General features: G+C 40.6%; 1 protein-coding gene across 1 annotated transcript in view; it reads right to left on the minus strand.

Moving 5' to 3' along the window:
* Positions 1 to 22138, minus strand: part of LOC147747319 (FRAS1-related extracellular matrix protein 1-like) — a 1022199-nt gene that overhangs the window by 695627 nt on the left and 304434 nt on the right. The window contains exon 15 of the mRNA XM_086953165.1: positions 7268 to 7520. Within this exon, the coding sequence (XP_086809291.1) occupies positions 7268 to 7520 (253 nt within the window). The remainder of the gene's footprint in view (positions 1 to 7267; positions 7521 to 22138) is intronic.

Below are 22138 nucleotides of genomic sequence, written 5' to 3' on the forward strand. Positions count from 1 at the left end.
ACTGAACCTTTTCCCACCCTTCCTCACATATCCACCTTTCTTTGTATGCACCATATCAAGAACGCAAATTGTGACATCCCTTACCCAGTTTCTATTGTCAGATACCTTTTCTGTTTTTATTTAGCTAAAGTCACGTTCCTTTTGACCCTTGCATCACAATCACTAATTCCAGTTCAACTTTCACCCATCTACTCATCTAACTTGGACAAACCTTGGTGGCAGATTCTCTACCCCTCAACAGCTCAAATGGAGATACGTGGGTAGATGAATAAGGACTGGTGTGGTAAAACCATAACACAGACTGCAACACATTGATCACAACACATCTGTTGGTAAGGGCCCACTGAGGATGTATGACGTTACAACGCATACCATTACAACTACCTACCATTACAACCCGACCATTACAACGCATACCATTAAAACGCATAGCGCTTTGAGGTGCTGGATAGTGGTAAGTATAATTTACTATTCTAACTCCAGTCCCCGTGGACCCTAGGGAAGGTGTTGGATAGTAAATTATACTTATTCCCTATCCTAGAGCGCCCCCCAGCGCAATGCGTTGTAATGGTATGCGTTGTAAAAGTCGCGTTGTAATGGTAGTGCGGAGTAAAAAATGCGTTGTAACAGGTGTATACCGCCCACTGAGCACACATGCACTAGCACCCGGTTCATGTTTGACTTGACCATTACTTTGTAGATGATACAGTATGTCTTTAAATGTTAAACATTACCAAATTTCAGAAAGCTGCCCACTTCTTGAACACCATTATCGGAAATAAGAAATTGTGGATATTGATCCCGAAAAAAAACTTCTTTCAAAAACTCATTTACCGCCTTTGCATTTGGTTCTGCCACAAACTTTACCTCTGGCAATTTGGATTACAGATCAACCGCCAGCAACGCAAAATGAAATTGACTTGGTAACTTATTGAAAGGATCTACCATATAAATACCCAAACTCTCCCAGGCTCTAGTTGGGCAATAAATAAGCTGCAAAGGAGGTTTCCGTACTTCCAAACCTTTTTCTGATTTAACACATAAGACACACTCTCCAATAAAATTATCAACTTCCTTGTACATTGAAGACCACCACAATGTTGGTCTTAACCCTCGTTTGGTGAAGATGGCTCCCAAGTGTCCCTCATGAGCCACCTTATTCAACATACACCTCAAACCAACCAGAGGTACCAACTTTTCTGCCCTTAGAAGAAGACCATCATCCACAGCAACTCATCACATACCTTCCAAACATGTTGATATGAAATATCCCCTCTACAACGGATCTTTTTATGTCTTTCATTTTGCCTTGTAAACCTCCTCAGATTTACCTTTTGCTGGCATTCTCACTTTCATGAAAATCCTATGCAAAAGACTGAGTGAAGAGGGGGAGAAATAACACCTGTCCAGGAACCCTGAGACCCTTTACTGTATCTACTCTTGTTATAGTGTAGCACTTATTCATAGATAGTACTTTTAACACATATTTATCCCTCTTTTTCCCCATCTTTGGCATTTTCTCTCTCTTTAATCACATCAGTTACCTCGCACTCCATGCATTTATTGCTACTTCCACTGCCTCAGTCTCAACCACTTTCTTTACCTATGAGCTGACAATATCTTCCCTATGTTGTTCACACTCCTCGCCTACATTGACTACTCTTTCCTTTCCATGCCCTCGGCTGCTGTCTCTCATTTTCTGGCTTTGGTGAATGAAGCCAATTCCACTGCCGCTTTTCCCTCGCCCATTTTATATGTAGATCCTTTTTTACTGCCCTTTCTGGTTCTCTTTTTGACCTCTCCTTTGTTACTGGGATTTTCTTGTGTTTTAAAGAATTCTATAGCATGTGTCCTATCCCTGTACACTTTGAGCAAGTCACCCTTAATCAATTATCTTCATATTTGTATGTTAATGCTCTCTTTTTTGCTACTTCAGTCTGAGTTTCATTGTGCTCACTTCGTGGATAATGTTTTTTTTTCAGTTGTTAATTCTACAACATTGTCACAGCATAACAAACTACATTTTCTTTCATTATTCGTCTCATTCTTATATCTGAGGTTTTCAACATAGTTGATCCAGGCATTTCTGTCTCTAATCAAGGAATTTTTAGCACAACTCTGTCTCGGATCTCCCTTTCCTTCTTCTGTTATTTATGTTCTTCTATTGGCACTGTCCCAGGCTGCCTAATTGTGATTGCCTTGCTCAACACTTCCCTCTGCATTGGACTCCCTGCCTACTCTCTTGCTGCTCCAGGTTTTACCACTAAGTTCACCTCATCCCCCATCTACTACTAATAACTACTGTCTATTTGACTTCTCTTTGTTGGTCCTTGAATGTTCTCATTTATTTTCATCACCTTTAAATGCATCCACGAGCATGCCCCTCTTAACTTTCATCACTTTCCCCAATGCAATGCTCATTTGGCCTTTCAGTTTATTTCTCTTTCCCCCAACTTCCTTACAGTCAGATGCACTGTGTTAATTTTATCTGCCATAGACTTACCTCCATATCCATTTATAGGATTATGTATGGTTGTATGATTCAACTGTGCATTGTTTATGAGAGAGTGTCCTAACAAAAGAAAATGATCCAAAAATAAACTCAAGTCACATGCTGAGCAAAACTCAGGTTTAGATTAGCCATCAGGGCTGGACTGAGAATGCAAACCAGCCCTGGCAATTAAGTTAGACTGGTCTCTAGGGGAGGGGGGCAGAGAGGGTAGGGCACTGGTGGGAAACACTGCAACACTGCTGCTGCTTTTGACATTTTGTTTTAGGGTGCTGATATTGCAGTACAGCTGCAAAACCGTCCCCCTGTAACCGGGAAAACGCCCGGTGCCAGCTACCACCATTCCAGCCCTGTTAGCCATAGGTATAGTCAAAGAAAAATCAATACAGGCCACCAAACCTCTCACCTACTTGTAGCACGGCTGTGTGCAGTGATTATATTTAGTGGAGGAGAGATACACTAATATGTCACCCATGCACACATAATTGTGGAAAAAATAAAATAATAAGCCTCTGCTATCACAAAGGGCGCAGGTTGAAATGTAAATGTGTGTGTCTTGTAAAGCGCACTGCTACCCGGAGGCGTCCTGGCCCTATAGACCGCTGGGGAACCCGTCCTGGCTTTCCCTGTGAGATGTTCCCTCCTGGGTATCTCAAAGGTGAAACCAGGCATCCCCTGCGTTTGTGGGGGGCCGTTGTGGAGATGAGGCAAGCTAATGCCCAGAGTTGCCGAGTGTGATCCCTGGTTAGAGTAGGCACAGAGGCGAGAATTATCGAGTCCGCTGACCCTGGTTCACGACCCTGCAGCGTCGGGAATTGAACCCTGGTCCCGGGCTGTCCTCTGCTTCCGGGTCTGCTGCCTCTAACCAGTGAGCCACACCACTCCACGATGTGTCTCTAAAGGGAGGAAGTCATTTGCAGTGCTTGGATCCAAGGCCTGGAACCAACTTCCCAACAAAATTCACCTCATCTAATTAGAAACACTTTTTCAAGAAGGCCCTGAAAACTTGGATTTTTACGGCCTCAGAAGCACTATGCAGAGGGCTCATCTAATACCATCTCTCTAACCTAATTTACCCTGTCTGTCAAAGTGATCCGCTTAGCGCCATAATGCTCCTTGGAGTGATAGATGCGCTCTACAAATTCATTTTAGCATAACATAACAAATGCATCCCTTTGCATGGGGTGCAGTGTGTTACTGTTGCCAGTGCAGCAGCTGCTGATGACCTCCTGGGCCATCTTGGTACTAGTCGGGTTGCTGCATGTTGTACCATCTCTAGTTTATGTATGACAGACTTGTTTGCTCCTGCATGGAGGCTGTTGCAGTAGTCCAGTCTGGATGTTATTAGTGCTACTGTGATTGCCTGTCTCGCTATACTGGGAAGTAAATCAAAGAACTTTTTAAGTGATTATATCAAGTAGAAGCAAGTACCAGCCCCTGCTAAGATTTGCTGGTGGAAGGATAGTGATGAGTCAAATTTGACCCCCAGATTCCTGGCTACTGTTACTGTGTTGGGGGGAGGAGGGGTGTCAGAAGGCTACCATAGACTAGTAGAAAACATATTCCCTTTCCCCAATGGTGTGATTTCTGTTTTACTGAATTACATTTTAGGTGGTTGACTTTCATCCAGTGAAAGACACCTGTGAGGCATTGACGGAGATTTTCTGCCGCCCGTGTGGTATCTTTATCTAAGACCAGGATTAGCTGCGTGTCGTCCGCATATGAGATGGTCTCAATGTTGAAGGATGTTATCAGACTGATCAGTGGGGCCATATAGACATTAAAAAGTACTGGGCTCAGGATGGACCCCAGAGAGCAGAGGCTTTTCTGCTGACTGGTATTGACCAAGGGTGATGGCTTGTCTACGGTTTTGAAGAAACGATTTTAGTTATGCTAGGGCGAGATGAGCGATACTTTGGGATTTGAGACAGCCCAAGAGAATGACATGTGAGAACTGTTTCAAAGGTAGCAGATAGTTCTAATAAGATCAACACAGCATTCTTTTCCTGGTCAAGGACGGCTTTAAGGGATTCAGCAGTATACAGGAGGGCTGATTCCATGGAGTGCAGAAGGGGGGAATCCTGATTGATTGGGGTGTAAGATATTTGCTACTTCCAGGTAAGTCATGAGCTGGGAGTTAACTAATTTTTCAGTGATCTTAGTTAGATATGGGAGTAGGGAGATGGGTCGAAGATTGGTGATAGTGGAGGGATCGGCAAGTTGTTTCTTTTGGAGCGGTTTGAATGCTACAAGTTTCCATACATTGGGAACTTCAGCTAGTTACAGAGAGGCATTTATTATGTTGTTGATGACTGGATTAACAGTATCTATCATGGCATGTATGATTAAGGGAGGCAAGGGTCAAATGGTGAACCTGATTTTACAGCAAGGATGGCATGGTGAGTTTGGTCTAGGCTAATAGCTTGAAAAGCTCGTAGGGATAGTCTTTTGTTTCCTAACTTGATGTTTGCGTTAGTGGGGAGACGGGGGGTACTGGGAAGTCTTGTTGTAGTGACTGGACCTTCTGTTCAAAATAGTCCGCCTTGTGGTCACAGAGGGACTGTGATGGGGCATCTCTTGTTTAAGGGATGTGGGATTGGTGAAGGAGTTGACTATCTTAAAGATAGTTGTTTGGTTAAAGTTAGCCAGTTTAAGCAATTTGATAAAGTATGATTTCTTGGCCATTTTAATTTGTTGATGGTAGTTTTTAAGAGCGGCTTTACATTTGGTTAGTTCAACTTGTCCATATTTTTGTCGCCATCTACATTCCAGTGTCTGCAGTGGCTGTGAATTCCTTTTAGGTTTTGGGTGTACCATGGAGCGGAGGTTTTTTTAGATGGTTGGTTGGTTTGTGAGCCAGGGGATGAAAAGCGATCTCTCAGAGTGGACATCCACTGCGTAAAGCATTGGCTGTTCACTGCTGGAACCCCCGACAGACTAGGCCTATAAGCTGAAGCTTCTAGATTGAGATCTGGAAGGGCTGCCGTGACATTCCACCTGGACTTGATGTTTTGAGTTGTGGGGATGTGGCCCTTGAAGGTTTTTGTGCGCTGGTATCCAACTTCTAGAGGTATAAGCATGCCTTCTACAGAGCGATGGCACAAACTGTCACAGTTCATGCCTGTTCTGAATACATTTAATTTCTTTGTGCTGCCCTGTTCTACGCTAGGCGCTCCTGTTGGTTTAAACTTGTTCATTGTGTTAACTCTCCTATAGTAACCATGAACTGTTACTTCTGAAAGACAGTCTAAGGGGGAAAAACACAATAAAACAATAAAAAAAGACATATAAGCAATGTAATTAGCAATAAATGTGTGATAAGTTAAACAACTGGAATAATGCCACCAGCACCAATCAGTAAATACATGGAAGTACACAGAGCAGCACCATTCAATACTCTGTCTAAGATGAAACATCTTACTTGGCACTGGCTCTCCTTAAGTCATATTTATTTGAAAATAAATGTATGGAAAGATTTGTGAATGGTTTGATATTCACCCTTATTCAAAACACTGGATGCACATAAAAGGTTTATTTTTATTCGAGTAACTAATAGACCCTTCTCACTGCTTGTCCTAAATGCACTGTTGAAAAGGCTGAGAGAACAATTGTACAGATGTGATCAATGGACAATACACATCTGCCAAGCACTGATTTCTGCTAGATTTAGTAGCTAATGAAGTGATATAATGCAAGTCATTTGCCTTATTTAACTTCACTTTTTTCTGTGGTTGTGATCACCTTGCTGCCATTACAGTGGATACTCTTAGGAGTTGTAGCATGATACAGATCGAACTGCTGGATTCACATTTAAATATTATAGACTATAATACCCATAAGTGTATATGGATCTTTGATGAGAGTTTTCTGAAATACTTTCCTGTGATTCTAATTTTATTTGGTATTTTACAACCATGTACGCGGGTGTTATGGTTGATCACGGTGATGCTCGAATACTATTGACACTGTTGAAATTTGACCCAACAGTGAGCTTAGAACCAATGGATATTTTTGAAAGAAACTGAACCACCAGCCAGATTTCATCCTTATTGTGTGCGAAGTGCGTGGAGAGGGGATAAAGGGGTGGCGAAAGTAAATGCCAGGTCAGTTTGGAGCTGGAAATTCTAGCATGTTATTTTCTCTGTTGCTTGTCTTCCTGACACATAGGCCAAGTTATACATTTATTTATTTTGTCTCTTCATTTAGTGCCTCCTCTAGGACACCTATGTTGTATAGATGATAATTCACAGATGTGCTGCAACATTTCTCATGTGGGAAAGTCCACAAAACAAACCAAATATGGTGCATCTTTGATAGATGATCACTTGTCACGATTGCTTCCCTAGCTAAAAACTTCGAAGGTGTTCATCCTCTTTGCTGTTATCAATACACACTGCCGAGAGAACCCATTTGTTGTCACAGGAGCACTGAAAGCATATCCAAAAGCACATTTACATTTCAACAGCCAAGTGACAAATCTCACAATAAACCACAGCCAAGATTGTAAGACTTACACATTTAAAAATAAATTAATTTGTGAGGAATCTATTTTTCAGAAGGTATACAATTGATCAATTTACCACTACGTTACTACATCACTCTCCTGTTATCATTTTTAAATTGTTTAAAGAGACATAGCAATCCTGAAAACATAAGTCCCCTAATGTTAAAAAATCCTTTGTAAAAATAGACAAAAATGAATCATCATTGATCACACTAGCATGGTCATTACAGAATTATGGTAAAATTAATATTTACCAGTGTGGACATAAGAAATCAATCCTTGAGTAACATCGAGCTGAGAAAATTTGTCAGCCATCATGCCTGATTTCTGCATCATTCCGTACACTGGGGCGCGAGCAATCATATACGTCAGCTTAGCATCATCACTGTCTGCATCAGTCGCATAGAGATATTCTGCTGTGATGAGGACACGTCCCCCTTCTGGACACTCAAGGCCCGATTTTAATTTTCCATGTAGCTCTGGTGGTTCATCATTGACTGGGGTGATCTTAATTCAAGAAATAGAGGAGGAAGGTGAGAAAATTGTCAGTACAATTCACAGCTTATCATTACCCAACTAGTTTGGAAGCCAAGGTATCACAATAAAGTGCTATTTAAAGGCTATAAACAGCAGCTGAGAAGATTGTTTCTTGTAGAGTTTAGATGTATTCCTCTTCATTAGCAGGCAAGGCCAGTTCTACAGCCAGGCAATGAAAGGCTCCCTAATGCCCCACCAGCAGGCACAACCAACCAAACATCACTTATAAGCAGCAGATGTGGTCTCATTATTAATTGAAAGGTTGCAAATTGCTCTTGTGGTTCTAGAGTAAAATGTATTTAAGAAAACCTGTTCTGGAGAAACTTACTCCATGAACTTATTTCCTTATTTTTTTTCAAACGAATAGCAAAAACAGAGCGCCATATCCATCAGGATAAATGTCCTTAATACGTACAAAATTCCCAACAGCCACTCTCCTTTTTTAAGGAGGACATAGATGTCTTGTTACTCTTTTATGAGGGGAATCAATGTAGCCTCCTGCTTCCTTCCTTTGTTTACCTTCCTTTTCAAACCTTACCATCTCCTCGTTTTTCTTCCTTTCTGTCTTTATCCCTGGTTCCACTCCTCCTACACCATTATTTTTCTTTATCCTTGTTCTCGAATCATGTCTTCATCTAAGAACCTATACATATATCAATATCAATACCCTTGTACTTCTGCTAACAGCAATGTCATAGTAGCTCTACTCCTACATATACCCTTTATTGGTAACTAGTCAAAATATCGAGTTTTTCATTTCGACTAGACATAATATTGAGTCAAAAATATAGAATAGACATAATATCGACTAGACATAATATAGACTACAAAAATATCGACTCGAATAAATTAATATCGACTAGAATAGCAATAATATCAAATCAAAAATATAGAATGACATAATATCGACTAGACAGAATAAAGACAATAAAAATATCGAATTTAAGGTAAGTTAATATTAATGTTTAATTTTTGTGTGATATAATTCTGTAGCGGGTTGTGGATTTATAGGGGAATAGGGTGGGAAGTAATTTAATTATAAGTAATTAAATAGGTTATTTTATTTATTGGTATTTAGTTTGAACTAATTTTTAAATTATTATTAATTGGTAATTAATTAAAATGTAATTGCTAATTAATTTTAATTGATTAATATTTTTTTTTGTAATTTATTTTCTGTAGCGGGTTGTGGGTTTATAGGGGAATAGGGTGGGAAGTAATTTAATTATAATTAATTAAATATGTTATTTATTTATTGGTATTTAGTTAGAATTAATTGTTAAATTATTATTAATTGGTAATAATTAAAATATAATTGCTAATTAATTTTAATTGATTAATATTTTATTTTTTGTCATTTATTTTCTGTAGCGGGTTGTGGGTTTATAGGGTAATAGGGTGGAAAGTAATTGTATTATAATTAATTAAATATGTAATTTAATTCTTGGTTATTTATTTAGAATTAATTGTTAATTAATTGGCAATTAATTAAAATATAATTGGTAATTAATTTTAATTGTTTAATTGATAAATATGTTAATGTTATTAATTTTTTTATGTAGTGGGTTGTGGGTTTATAGGGGAATAGGGTGGGAATTAATTTTATTATAATTAAATATGTAATTTAATTTTTGGGTATTTATTTAGAATTAATTGTTAATTCATTATTAATTGGCAATTAATTAAAATATAATTGGTAATTAAATTTATTTGATTAATTGATAAATATGTTAATTTTAGTAATGTATTTTCTGTAGCAGGCTGTGGGTTTATAGGGGAATAGGGTGGGAATTTAATTATAATTATTTAAATATGTCATTTTAATTATTGGTATTTATTTAGAATTAATCATAAATTAATTATTAATTTGTAATTAATTAAAATATATTTTGAAATTTCTTGTAATTGATTAATTAATAATTGTTACTTTTATTAAATTAATTTCTGTAGTGGGTTGTGTGTTTTAGGGGAATAGCTTGTGAAGTCATTTAATTGTAAGTAATTACATTTTTGAATAAAAAATGTATTGAGTTAATTTTTTTAAATACTTTTAAATTGTTAATTATTTTATTTTTATTAGGTAAATAATTACTATTAGTAGGTAATTTTTATTATTAAATAATTGTTATTTGTATTCTAAATTGATTATTTAATATATTTTACACAATTGTAAAATATTGTAATTATTTTGAAATTGGTGTTACTATTTCTAATATTTATATTTAAATAAGAAGTATTTACTTGCCCTACTATTGCACTCACTGTAGTTGGAATAGTAATTTTACCCCTACGCTATCCAACGCTTTCCCTACAGTTGCACTCACTGGAGTTGGAATAGTAATTTTTACCCCTACGCTATCCAACGTTTTGCCTACTGTTGCACTCACTGGAGTGGAAATAGTAATTTTCACCCCTACGCTATCCAACGCTTTCCCTACTGTTGCACTCCTCAGAGTGGGAATAATAATTTTTACCCCTACGCTATCCAACGCTTTCCCTACTGTTGCACTCACTGGAGTGGGAATAGTAAATTTTACCCCTACGCTATCCAACGCTTTCCCTACTGTTGCACTCATTGGAGTGGGAATAGTGATTTTTACCCCTACGCTATCCAACGCTTTCCCTACTGTTGCACTCACTGGAGTGGGAACTAGTAAATTTTACCCCTACGCTATCCAACGCTTTCCCTACTGTTGCATTCACTGGAGTGGGAATAGTAAATTTTACCCCTACGCTATCCAACGCTTCCCCTACTGTTGCACTCACTGGAGTGGGAATAGTAATTCTTACCCCTACGCTATCCAATGCTTTCCCTACTGTTGCACTCTCTGGAGTTGGAATAGTAATTTTTACTCCTACGCTATCCAACGCTTACCCTACTGTTATACTCACTGGAGTGGGAATAGTAATTTTTACCTCTACGCTATCCAACGCTTTCCCTACTGTTGCACTCTCTGGAGTGGTAATAGTAATTTTTACCCCAACGCTATCCACTGTTTTCGCTACTGTTGCACTCGCTGGAGTGGGAATAGTAATTTTTACCCATACGCTATCCAACGCTTTCCCGACTTTTGCACTCTCTGGAGTGGGAATAGTAATTTTTACCTCTACCTCTACGCTATCCAACGCTTTCCCTACTATTGCACTCTCTGGAGTTGGAATAGTAATTTTTACCCCTACGCTATCCAACTCTTTCCCTACTGTTGCACTCTCTGGAGTTGGAATAGTAATTTTTACCCTTACGCTATCCAACGCTTTCCCTACGGTTGCACTCACTGGAGTTGGAATAGTAATTTTAACCCCTACGCTATCCAATGCTTTTCTTACTGTTGCACTCTCTGGAGTGGGAATAGTAATTTTTACACCTACGCTATCCAACACTTTACCTACTGTTGCACTCTCTGGAGTGTGAATAGTAATTTTTACCCCTACGCTATCCAACACTTTCCCTACTGTTGCACTCTCTGGAGTGGGAATAGTATTTTTACACCTACGCTATCCAACACTTTCCCTACTATTGTACTCTCTGGAGTGGGAATAGTAATTTTTACCTCTACGCTATCCAACGCTTTCCCTACGGTTGCACTCACTGGAGTTGGAATAGTAATTTTAGCCCCTACGCTATCCAACACTTTCCCTACTGTTGCACTGTCTGGAGTGGGAATAGTAATTTTTACCCCTACGCTATCCAACGCTTTCCCTACTGTTGCACTCTCTGGAGTGGTAATAGTAATTTTTACCCTTATGCTAGCCCTTGTTTTCCCTACTGTTGCACTCCCTGGAGTTGGAATAGTAATTTTTACCTCTACGCTATCCAATGCTTTCCCTACTGTTGCACTCACTGGAGTCGTTACAATAAATGTAACCCTTTCGATATCCTACGGTAAAAATATTGTATATGTTTTGTAAATAATATGTATATATATATATATATATATATGTCCAGGAGCGCGACGAGAAGCGGCGGACATGGCGCAGGGCTTTAGCACCATGCAGCATTTATAGATGCATCATTCCTGCTCATTACATCGACCAGGGAAGATTGAATGGTTGAGCTATTCCACCGTAGCTTTAATGCCATAATTGAAAATTATTTCTAATTTCTAGATTAGCCGTTGCGGCTGAAGATAATCTTGGAGATTTGATGTTGATTTTGCAGGGCATAGGGGGGTATGGGTGGAGGGATGGTGTCGGCCAGGGGACGACATTTGATGCACGGCAGGCTTGGGGGTTGGGGTGCGGAGGGGTGCTGTTTTTGACTTGCAGAGATTTATGGGGTGTCCGATTCTTTCTGTTTGCGAGGCTTGTGGGGTTTCCCATTGCGGTCCCGCATGGGTTTGTTTCTGCATGGCGTGATAGTTTTTGCTGCATAGCAATGTATGTTTTTCACTTTCAGCGGGGCTGGCCAGTATGGGGGGTATGTCCGCAGGTTTGTCTTTTGCAGGGTTTTTCTGTGTGTGGTGACATTGCAGAGGGAGATGTGGGGAGCAATCTCCAAGGGTTTTTGCTCTGGCTTGTTTTTGTGGTGCTCCTGGCTTGCTTTTGGGTTTCTGTGTGGAGGGCAGGAGGGGGTTGGGAGCAGTCTGCCTTATGTCTACAATTCATATCACCGCCTGGATAATATAATGTTCTGATTTGTTACCTTTGCATCAAATTGTAAAGCGCTCTGATATCCTTCGGGATCAAGTTTGCGCTATATAAAACTTTATAAATAAATAAATAAATAAGTGGAGCAGCGGACAGGCCAGCGGCGGTGCGAGCAGCGGACAGGCTGGAGGAGCGGCGGCTGAGGTAAGGGAGTGGCGGACATGGCGCGGGGGAGGAGCGGTGACGTGAGGAGCAGCGAACAGGCCAGTGGCAGTGCGAGCAGCGGACAGGCGGGAGGAGCGGCGGCTGAGGTAAGGGTACCCATGTCGGGTCAGGCGGGGGACGTGCTGGGCAGGGGCCCGGGCTACAGGAGAAAAGAGAATGATCCTGTGTTTTTATGGTGAAACATTAACACACCTCTAGGCCAAAAAGATTAGCTATGATGTAAGCTTTCCCAGCCAATGTACATTCTGTAGAACGGATTGGTCAGCTGTACACCTCTGCAAACAAGAACAGACATATTTAAAGCTGTATATCAGCAGTGGACAGGCGGGAGGAGCGGCGGCTGAGGTAAGGGGACCCATGTTGGGGCAGGCGGGGTCGGGGCAGGCGTGGGCGGGGCAGGCGGGGGACGGGCCAGGCGGGGGCCCGGGTTGCTGGACAATGTCGGGGCGGGTGGGGGTCGGGGAAGCCTGTTGCTCCCGGGCAAGGTCGGGACGGGCTGCTAGTACATATTTCTATTTAATCTTACTCTAAAAAGGAATGTTATGGACTGTTAGACTAATATAATATTGTGCCATTTAATGTAAATGATTTCTGGTGTTCCCCTCTAATTTATTCCAGTTCAAAAAGTACTCAAATGTATTCATTTTAGTTTTACTGCAAAATACCAAAACATGTAATTAGTCCATCCATACTAATCTAATAAAGAGAGAGCCCAAACCTTTGAGGCGGGTAATCTCAGGAACCACAGCACCAATCACAACATCCAATACAGCGTTGGAAAGGGCAGTTGCAGCAGAATGACATAGGCTATGCAGACGCTCACCATATACATTTAAAAGGTAAAAGAACCGTGCCCGCAAAGTAGTCCCTTGTGGGCGAGTCTGCGTTGTGCTGTGGGCGTGTGCTGGGGGCGTGACAAATGCTGGGGGCATGTGGTACGTTCCGCTCTTCATGCCGTGTCTCATATCGTGTGCTAATCCCACCCTGCTGCCTTAAAATACCCCTGCACCCCATAATCATTACCCACCCTTACTCCTTAAAATACCCCAACACCCTTATACACTAACCCATCTTACCCCTATAAATATACCCTGTACCCCAAAACCCAAACCTATGCCTAAACCCTAAAAATACCCTTGTACCCCAAACCTAGCCTTGAACCCTATAAATACCCCTGTACCTCAAAACCCAAACCTGCCCCTGAACCCTTAAAATACCCCTGTACCCCAAACCTAGCCCTGAACCCTATATATACCCCTGTACCTCAAAACCCAAAACTGCCCCTGAACCCTAAAAATACCCCTGTACCCCAAACCTACCCCTGAACCCTAAAAATACCACTGTACCCCAAAACCCAAACCTAGCCCTGAACCCTTAAAATACCTCTGTACCCCTGTACCTCAAAACCCAAACCTTCCCCTGAACCCTAAAAATACCCATGTACCCCAAAACCCAAACATAGCCCTGAACCCTAAAAATACCCCTGTACCCCAAAACCCAAACCTAGCCCTGAACCCTAAAAATACCCTGTACCCCAAAACCCATACCTATTCCTAAACCCTAAAACTACTCCTGTACCCCATAACCCAAAACTATATCTGAACCCTTAAAATACCCGAACACCCCAAAACATATGCCTCAGTACCCCAAAACATATACCCCTATACCCATACTTACCTTATCCAAACATTAAAAAAAACATGCTTTTACCATTCATGCATTTACAACGAATTTTGTTGTAAATGTATGTGTGGTAAAAGCATATAGAATGTAATGCCATGCATTATAATGGCATTGCGGAGTCATGGTACTTTCGTAATGAAAGTATGCAGAGTGATGGTATGCGGAAAGAAAGTTGCGGAATAATGGATGTTTACCCTCCCCCGTAAAGTACATTGGTGGCACAGCGGCCCACATCTCCAGCAACATACTCATATTTTTGCACCACCCATTTGAAAAATGCACAGGTCTCTCTCATTGATGGCCAGCACCAACATACACTTTTAGACACACCTCCCGCCACAAGTTCTAGAATTGCAAACTTTAGAGCTGGGGAGCTACGTTCGAATCTCGGCATCAGCTCAACATCCTGTGATTCCAGGCAAATCGCTTTGTCTCCCCGTGCCTACCACAATTGAATGTGTTCTTCTGTAATGTAAATTGTGCTCATGCCATGTTGTCAAGTTCACGCTATATAATATTGCAAGGAAAGAAAAGTAGGGAAACTCGAGTTCACACACTACTGAACGCGCACTCTTAAGTGCATCAGCAGTGCACTGTGAATCGGAGCGTTTCACAGGCCTGTCACAGATAAGAAATGCTATCAAAACGAAATACTACAAAACAATATACAACTGGCCGGCAGCAATTCATACCCGGACAACGTCGGGACGGGCTGCTAGTCTGCTATACATGGACTCAACACATACGCAGTCAGTATGAGAGGTTTTCGTCATGGTTGAAAACAATAGAGAACAACAGTTCTCACCCCTTGCTGTGTAATTTAGGCCACTCTCAATTAAAGAAAGCACAAATACCCCTCACCCACCAAAAGGGCCCTTGATGGCATGCTTCATCATCGGGGGTCTTCCCGCCCCTCTGCGGGACGGGGCATGCTACGACCTACGACTACCTGGGAGCACTGGTTATGAAAAACAATACTATGTGTGGTGTAGGAGAGTGAGAGGTAGGGTCAGAAGGGAGTGAATGGTAAAAAATAAAAAAAATACCTGGCTCAGTTGAAAAAATAAATGTTAATGTTCCTTTGAGCTGGTATCGTTAAAAGGGGGGAATGAGATGGAGATACTGTGCTTTAATGAGCAGTCTCTCCTGTGTCAACATGTTTCGAAGCCCTCTCCTGGCTTCTCATCTCGACCAAGAAGAGATCCCTTCTACACTCAAATCAACACAACTGTGTATTTACATATAATACTTACTAAGTGGTGCACATAAATTTAACATGCACAGTATACTATACCCCTGTAGGTATATTGCTGAATGGGTTCTGAAAGAATTAAAACAGAGATAAAATAACATAACACATCCAAACTGCACCATATGTGGTGTTGACCTGTAAAGAAAAGTGATATATTTCTATGATATATTTTTCTTATCTTTATCCATTATAATTGGTAATTAGTGCTGTGTTATGCCAGCAAGATGGGACAATACAAAAACATACACACAAAACATAAAACAGACACTCTATATCTAAGGATCGCGTGGTGTGCGTATCCATATGATAACTATAACTGAGAGTATCTGTTAAATATATCTCTCCTTCAAAAAACAGTTTAGTGACAGATGAATAAGCCTCCAAAGTTTAGACTGTTCACGTACTCTCATATCGCCCAGATAATGCCTCATGAGCCTTCAAAACAGGAGGGAAGGGGTACATATAGTCACACACTGTTAAAAAAAATTGGAAAAGAAAAAGAAAAACTGTTGGTTTTGAGATTCTTCCTAATTGAGCAGCATTTCCCTGTTGCAAATCGGCTGTGCCTTGCTTACAATATCAAGGTTACTTCCTCACCAGAACACTGCCTCTCCGCAACTCCGTGTAACATTGAGTCAGTGTGGGCAGTGTGCTTAAATACTGAGCATAATTGGAAGTTTTGCTGCCAAAAAACTGCACTAATTGGTACAAACACTAGACTTTCAGAAAATCCAAGATGGTGACCTAGAATGGCACCTCCGGCTGAATGTGTTTGTTCCTCACTTCCTGTTGCTCAAAGGTGTTTGTTCCTCACTTCCTGTTTCTCAACGGTGCCTGTTGTATAGCCCTAGGAGCGAAAAAGACTACTGCGCTAACTCAAAGGACACTACTTCTTCCTGACTCTTTAAACTAGCCGAGCGTAAAATGTGGACCAGCCGAATAATGCAAAAAATAATAATAATATTAAAAATAAAGTAAACCAGGTCTGTGCAACTATTTATGAATGGTATATGTAATCAGGTTTATGGTAGACATCGTACCAAGGGAGTGTGCAGCCAGACATGCAGATTACTCGGAAGTGTTTTTTTCATGTTTCATAATATGCACAACAAAAAGTTGCTTCAAAAGATTTTTATGTAGAGGACATATAGTGGTAATAACACCTTCCTACAGAAGGGTGAGCTCAAGATGGCGAAAGTGAATAGGAGTGGAAAAACGTGTGGCAGGACATTAAATTCCACAGGGTCATGTACATGCCACAATATTTTTGGGGTGTTTTTATGCTGGCCCAAAGTGTTTAATAGAAGGTTCGCTAACATAAGGGTTCTGCCCGGTCGTTTCAAGAGTTTCTATGCATTGTATTTGCAGTAGTTTTCAGTTTACAGCCCTGAAGGACGGTCCGTGAAGGTGACGTTTTTTGAAGCAGAGAACAATTTTTGAAAAATTGGAGCAAGCACTGCTACAAACAAAAGCACCGCTTCATCATCTAGAAAGCAACCATAAGTTTGCACCCCGCACACAGATTTGTCAGGAAGGCAATTTCATCCATTTTGAGTAAATAAAGTAACGACCGTCCTTCTAAGGATTTAAATACAAGAAATCCAGTGAACATTGATAAATCACCCTGAGGGTCTGTAACAAGAAGAAGAAAATATAAACTCCTTTGACTAAAAGTAACAGTCATAAGAACGAGAAATTATGTAAATATTGGGATAGCTTGAAATCGCCCATTGATAAAAGCGACTTTCCAGCAGCTCATTCAGAGTGGTTTTAAATGAAATATTGTCCTGAAGAAGGTGACGATCTATATCACCGAAACGCTGCGTCAACATATTTTCTTTGTTCAAATATATATTGTTTTCAATCATGAAATGTTTTTTATGAATAAATGTGATGTTTTTAATCAACATTTGTATAAATAGATAATAAATCTTGGAGATATACTTGATAAATCTTTCTGTCTGCACATTCTCATTGGCTCCACTCGATGCATGATTTAAATTCTTGAAATAGATTTATTTTGCTGAAATTGTAAATTTGTTAATCCTTACACAATCTCAGATACAACTTATGTCTCACCAACTATCCCTGACTTGTATCCCTTAGAGACCTTAGTCTCCTTACTAAAAACATATGAAAAGGGAACCCTTAATTTTTCATAACACTTTAAAGACTACCACTTACTTCAAAGTTACAGCAAAGAACTGTCTGCTGTTATATTACAGCTTCCATCCCTGCCACCTTTGGGACAATCTCCCATACGGACAGTTGCTCCGCTTGCGGAGAAACTGTACGGAGATTAAAGACTTCAAGAGGCAGGCTACTGATCTACAAGAGAAACTAAAGAAACGTAACAACCCTACACAAATCATTGACAGAGCCATGAAGAGGGCATGTAACAACAATAGGGAAGCACTGCTGGAACAGAGAGTACCTGAGGACTAGGAGTGGGCGGAATTTGCGTAGTCGCGCTACGCAAAGCTCCACAAAACAGTATAAAATCTCAGCGAGCATGCAAAAGTTCTGTGAACACGCGAAATTGCTTGTTCCGTCCGTTTGTGATGCTTTATTCCTGTTCGCGAACGCTGTTTGCGTGCTCGGGGAGAAATATCTTACGAACGCGAATTTTGAAAGAAGGAAGAAGCAAAAAAATCTGCAAAGTCACGATTGCCGAATTTTTGGCAATTCCACATTCTCCGCAGAACGCACATTTACCCAAATTCCGCAAGCGGAATAGAATTTACCGCCCAGGCCTACTAAGGACCCAGAAGAGAGACCACTATGTGTCACTACTTACAATGCCAACTCCAATCAAGTGACAAACATCGTAAACAAACATTGAAGACTCCTGGCATGCGGAAAACTCAACCTTCCCAAACCGAAGTTTGTACACAAAAGGGGAAGGAGACTGATGGACATGCTGGTCCACAAAAAAAAAGAAGACACCTTAGCAATTGAGACAGAAAATACCCTCCTACCCCCAGTGAAGGGCCATTGTCCTTGTAGTAATTGCAGCACTCGCCACCTGATGAAGAAAAGCAAAAGTATAAAATTCAGGAATTGTATGGAAAAGGAGCAGAGGAGATTTCTGAACTGCAACTGTAAGAATGTGGTTAATATCATCACTTGCCCATGCGGAATAGAATATGTGGGAAGGACAACTAGACCTGTCAAGACATGTATAGGAGAGCACAGGAGCAACGTAGGTTGCAAAAGAAGCACTACAAAAATGGATACCCACTACTTGACAACCCAACACACAATGGAAGACATACAGTGGACCATTATCGAACAACTGAACAGTGAACATGGTCTTCTCGAGAAGGAACAGCAGTAGGTGTTCTGCTTGGGAACACACATTACAGGTCTGAATGATGACATCCCACGGGGACAATTTCAGCTTATTGGTATCTTTTTGTCGCTATTTCTGGGAAGAGAAAACTACTGCAAATACACTGCATAGAATCTCTTGAAACGACTGGGCAGAACCCTTAGGTTAGCCATCCTTCTATTAAACAATTGGGGCCAGCAGAAAAACATCCCTGAAATAATGTTACCTGTACATTACCCTGTGGAATTTAATGTTCTGCCACACATTTTTCCACTCCTATTCACTTTTGCCATCTTGAGCTCACCCTTCTGTAGAGAGGTGCCATTACCACTATATGTCCTCGACATAAAAATCTTTTGATGCAACTTTTTGTCGTGCATATTATGAAACATGAAAAAAACACTTTGGAGCAATCCGCATGTTTGACTGCACCCTCCCTTGGTACAATGTCTACCATAAATGCGATTACATGTACCATTAGTAAATAGTTGCCCAGACCTGGTTTACTTTATTTTTAATATTATTATTATTTTTTTCATTATCCGGCTGGTCCACACTTTACGCTTGGATAGTTTAAAGAGTTAGGAAGAGGTAGTGTCCTTTTAGTTAGCGCACTAGTCTTTTTCGCTTGTAGGGCTATACATCAGCCACCCTTAAGCAACAGGAAGAGAGGAACAAACACCCTAGAGCAACAGGAAGCGAGGAACAAACACATTCAGCTGGAGGCGCCATTCTAGGTCACCATCTTGGATTTTATGACGGTCTAGTGTGTGTACCAATTAGTGGAGTTTTTTGGCGGTAAAACTACCAATTTTGCTCAGTATTTAAGGACATTGCCCACACTGGCTCAATGTTCCACTGAGCCACAGTTAGGCATGTTCTGGTGACAAGGTAATCTGATATTGTAAGTATGGCACAGCCGATTTGCAACAGTGAAATGCTGCTCAATTAGGAAGGATCTCAAACCCAACAGTTTTTCTTTTTCAATTTCTTTTAGCAGTGTGTGACCCTAGGTACCCCTTCCCTCCCATTCTGAAAGCTCATGGGGCATTATCTGGGCGATATAAGAGTAAGGAGAGATATATTTAACAGAAACTCTCAGTTATAGTTATCATATGGATATGCACACCAGACGCTCTTTAGATATAGACTGTGTGTTTTATGTTTTGTGTGTGTGTGTTTTTTGTATTGTCCCATCTCGCAAGCATAACACATCACTGATTACCAATTATAATAGATGAAGGCAATACAAATATATCACAGAAATATATCACTTTTCTTTACAGGTCAACACCACATATGGTGTATTTTGGATGTGTTATGTTATTTTAACTCAGTTTGTATTCTTCCAGAACCCATTCAGCAATATACCTACAGGGGTATGTTATACTGTGCATGTTAAATTCATGTGCACCACTTAGTAAGGATTATATGTAAATACACAGTTGTTTTGATTTGAGTATAGAAGGGATCTCTTCTAGGTCCTGATGAGAAGCCAGGGGAGGTCTTCGAAACATGTCGACACAGGAGACACTGCTCATTAAAGCAATGTATCTGCATCTCATTTCCCACTTTTAACGCTACCAGCTCAAAGGAACATTAACATTTTTTTTTCCACGGAGCCAGGTATTTTTTTTTCACCATTCACTCACTTCTGATGCCTCCACTCACACTCCTACACCACACATTGCATTGTTTTTCATAACCAGTGCTCCCACATAGTCGTAGGTCATGGCACGCCGGTCCCGCACTTGGCCGGGAAGACCCCGATGAAGAAGCATGCCGCCAAGGGTCTTTTTGGAGAGTGAGGGGTATTTAAACAAAGCTGTGTGCTTTCCACCATTGTAGAGACACACGTAGTCTGGAGGAACACTTTATACTTTCCCATAAGGGTGGATCCCTTTGTTTTTTGCCAGAATAACTTGAGGAGGACATATCCACCTCTTCTGCTCTTTTGAGCAATACCTCTTCACTCCCTTCTTGTGTTACTTTGATACTCTTGATGAAAACCAGACTTACTGTTTTAGAGATTGCATCCCTCATTTGTACTTGTCATTAGGATCTACTGCCGTAAGAGACAACTTGCAACAAAACCATTCCATTAATTCAGTACTATGCATTCTATGTGGATATGTTTCATTTGAAATGTGCTGCAAATTTTAAATTCTAAACATTATTTTTCTCAAACACTGTCGTCCTTGCTCAGGTAGGCGATGTCTTCTCTGATCCTATTTAGTAAATAACATTGTTGGACCTTTATTTACTGCAGTTCTTGAGTGGATACAATAACAAGGCTTGTTATTTGAACATCAGAAATGGCCCTTTCATATTTTACCCCTAACACAGTCTCTGAAACAGACGGCCCGGTTTCTAGTGGCACAAGGTCCAAGGCTGTGGCCAGTGAGGGTCCATCACGAGTTGGATGTACCGTTGTCAAGCTCCTGCTGAAGCTGTTGTTTTTGGGTCGAAAAGCTGGACAAACCTAGATTTCAATCAACCAATTACTCAATCAGTAAGCATTTGTATAGCAGAGCACCTTCACCCATAGGGGTATCTTAGTGCTGGAGATTTCATGGTGCTTCCCCAGTTGGATAGATTTTTCACATTGGCCCAGTGCAAAGTGTTTTTGACACGAGGTCCACTTAACCAGTTTTCATTGTGCAAAAAAGCTTCAAGCTATGTGAACCATGGATGAGTTCTTGTTTGTGTCCTCTTCGTCCAGCAGGAGTGAGGAATCTGGTTCTAACAGAGCCTTCTTCAAATGAGATCTTCCCAGGGACATGAATGTTTTGCTGTTTATGCTGTGCACTAACCAGTGATTGGAGAAATTCTACCACTTAGTTCTAACTATTTTCTCACAACCTGATACCTTCTTTTGATGCACTTCCTCTTTGACTTACTGTACAATTATTCATAAGCCCCTGTTTCAATATGGCAGAAGCCAGCTGCCACCAGGCTGGACATGTGTAAAATGTGGATTGAATGTTGAACCGTAATGTGAAATGAAGAGAGAGTGAATCACTGTTTCTGTAAGTCACTGGTGATAGCTTTATGTTAGCCACACACACTGCATTTGCATTCTACTTGGCGTGAGCTTCTATATCAAATTCTCGGTCTATGTAGTTTACACTGGGGATTTGGTTAATAATTTTATCATATTGAAATCTGTGCCTTTATTCACCATTTAATTCTTCTCCATACATATGTGCTGTGGTTGTCAGGTCCTTGCTGTTGTCCACTACTGTGATACAATTGAAAGGATGTCTATCCAAAAGTATGTGTTACATGTCTCTCTGAAATTTCCATGCTGGCTGGACTTCACCAATGTACCTGCTTCTTAATCGCTCAATATTATTCTAAACTTATAGCTTTGGAAAACATTCCATAATCCAATGGGGAGTTTTTATTTTTGTGTTTATAGCCATGTGTAATGCTGCACTTCTATTCAGTGAGACACCATATATCACAACACACTGCTCTAACATCTATTAGTACTAGATCAATGCCTTA

This window comes from Lissotriton vulgaris, chromosome 1_1 (genome assembly GCF_964263255.1).
Source record: "Lissotriton vulgaris chromosome 1_1, aLisVul1.2, whole genome shotgun sequence".
Lineage (NCBI taxonomy): Eukaryota > Metazoa > Chordata > Amphibia > Caudata > Salamandridae > Lissotriton > Lissotriton vulgaris.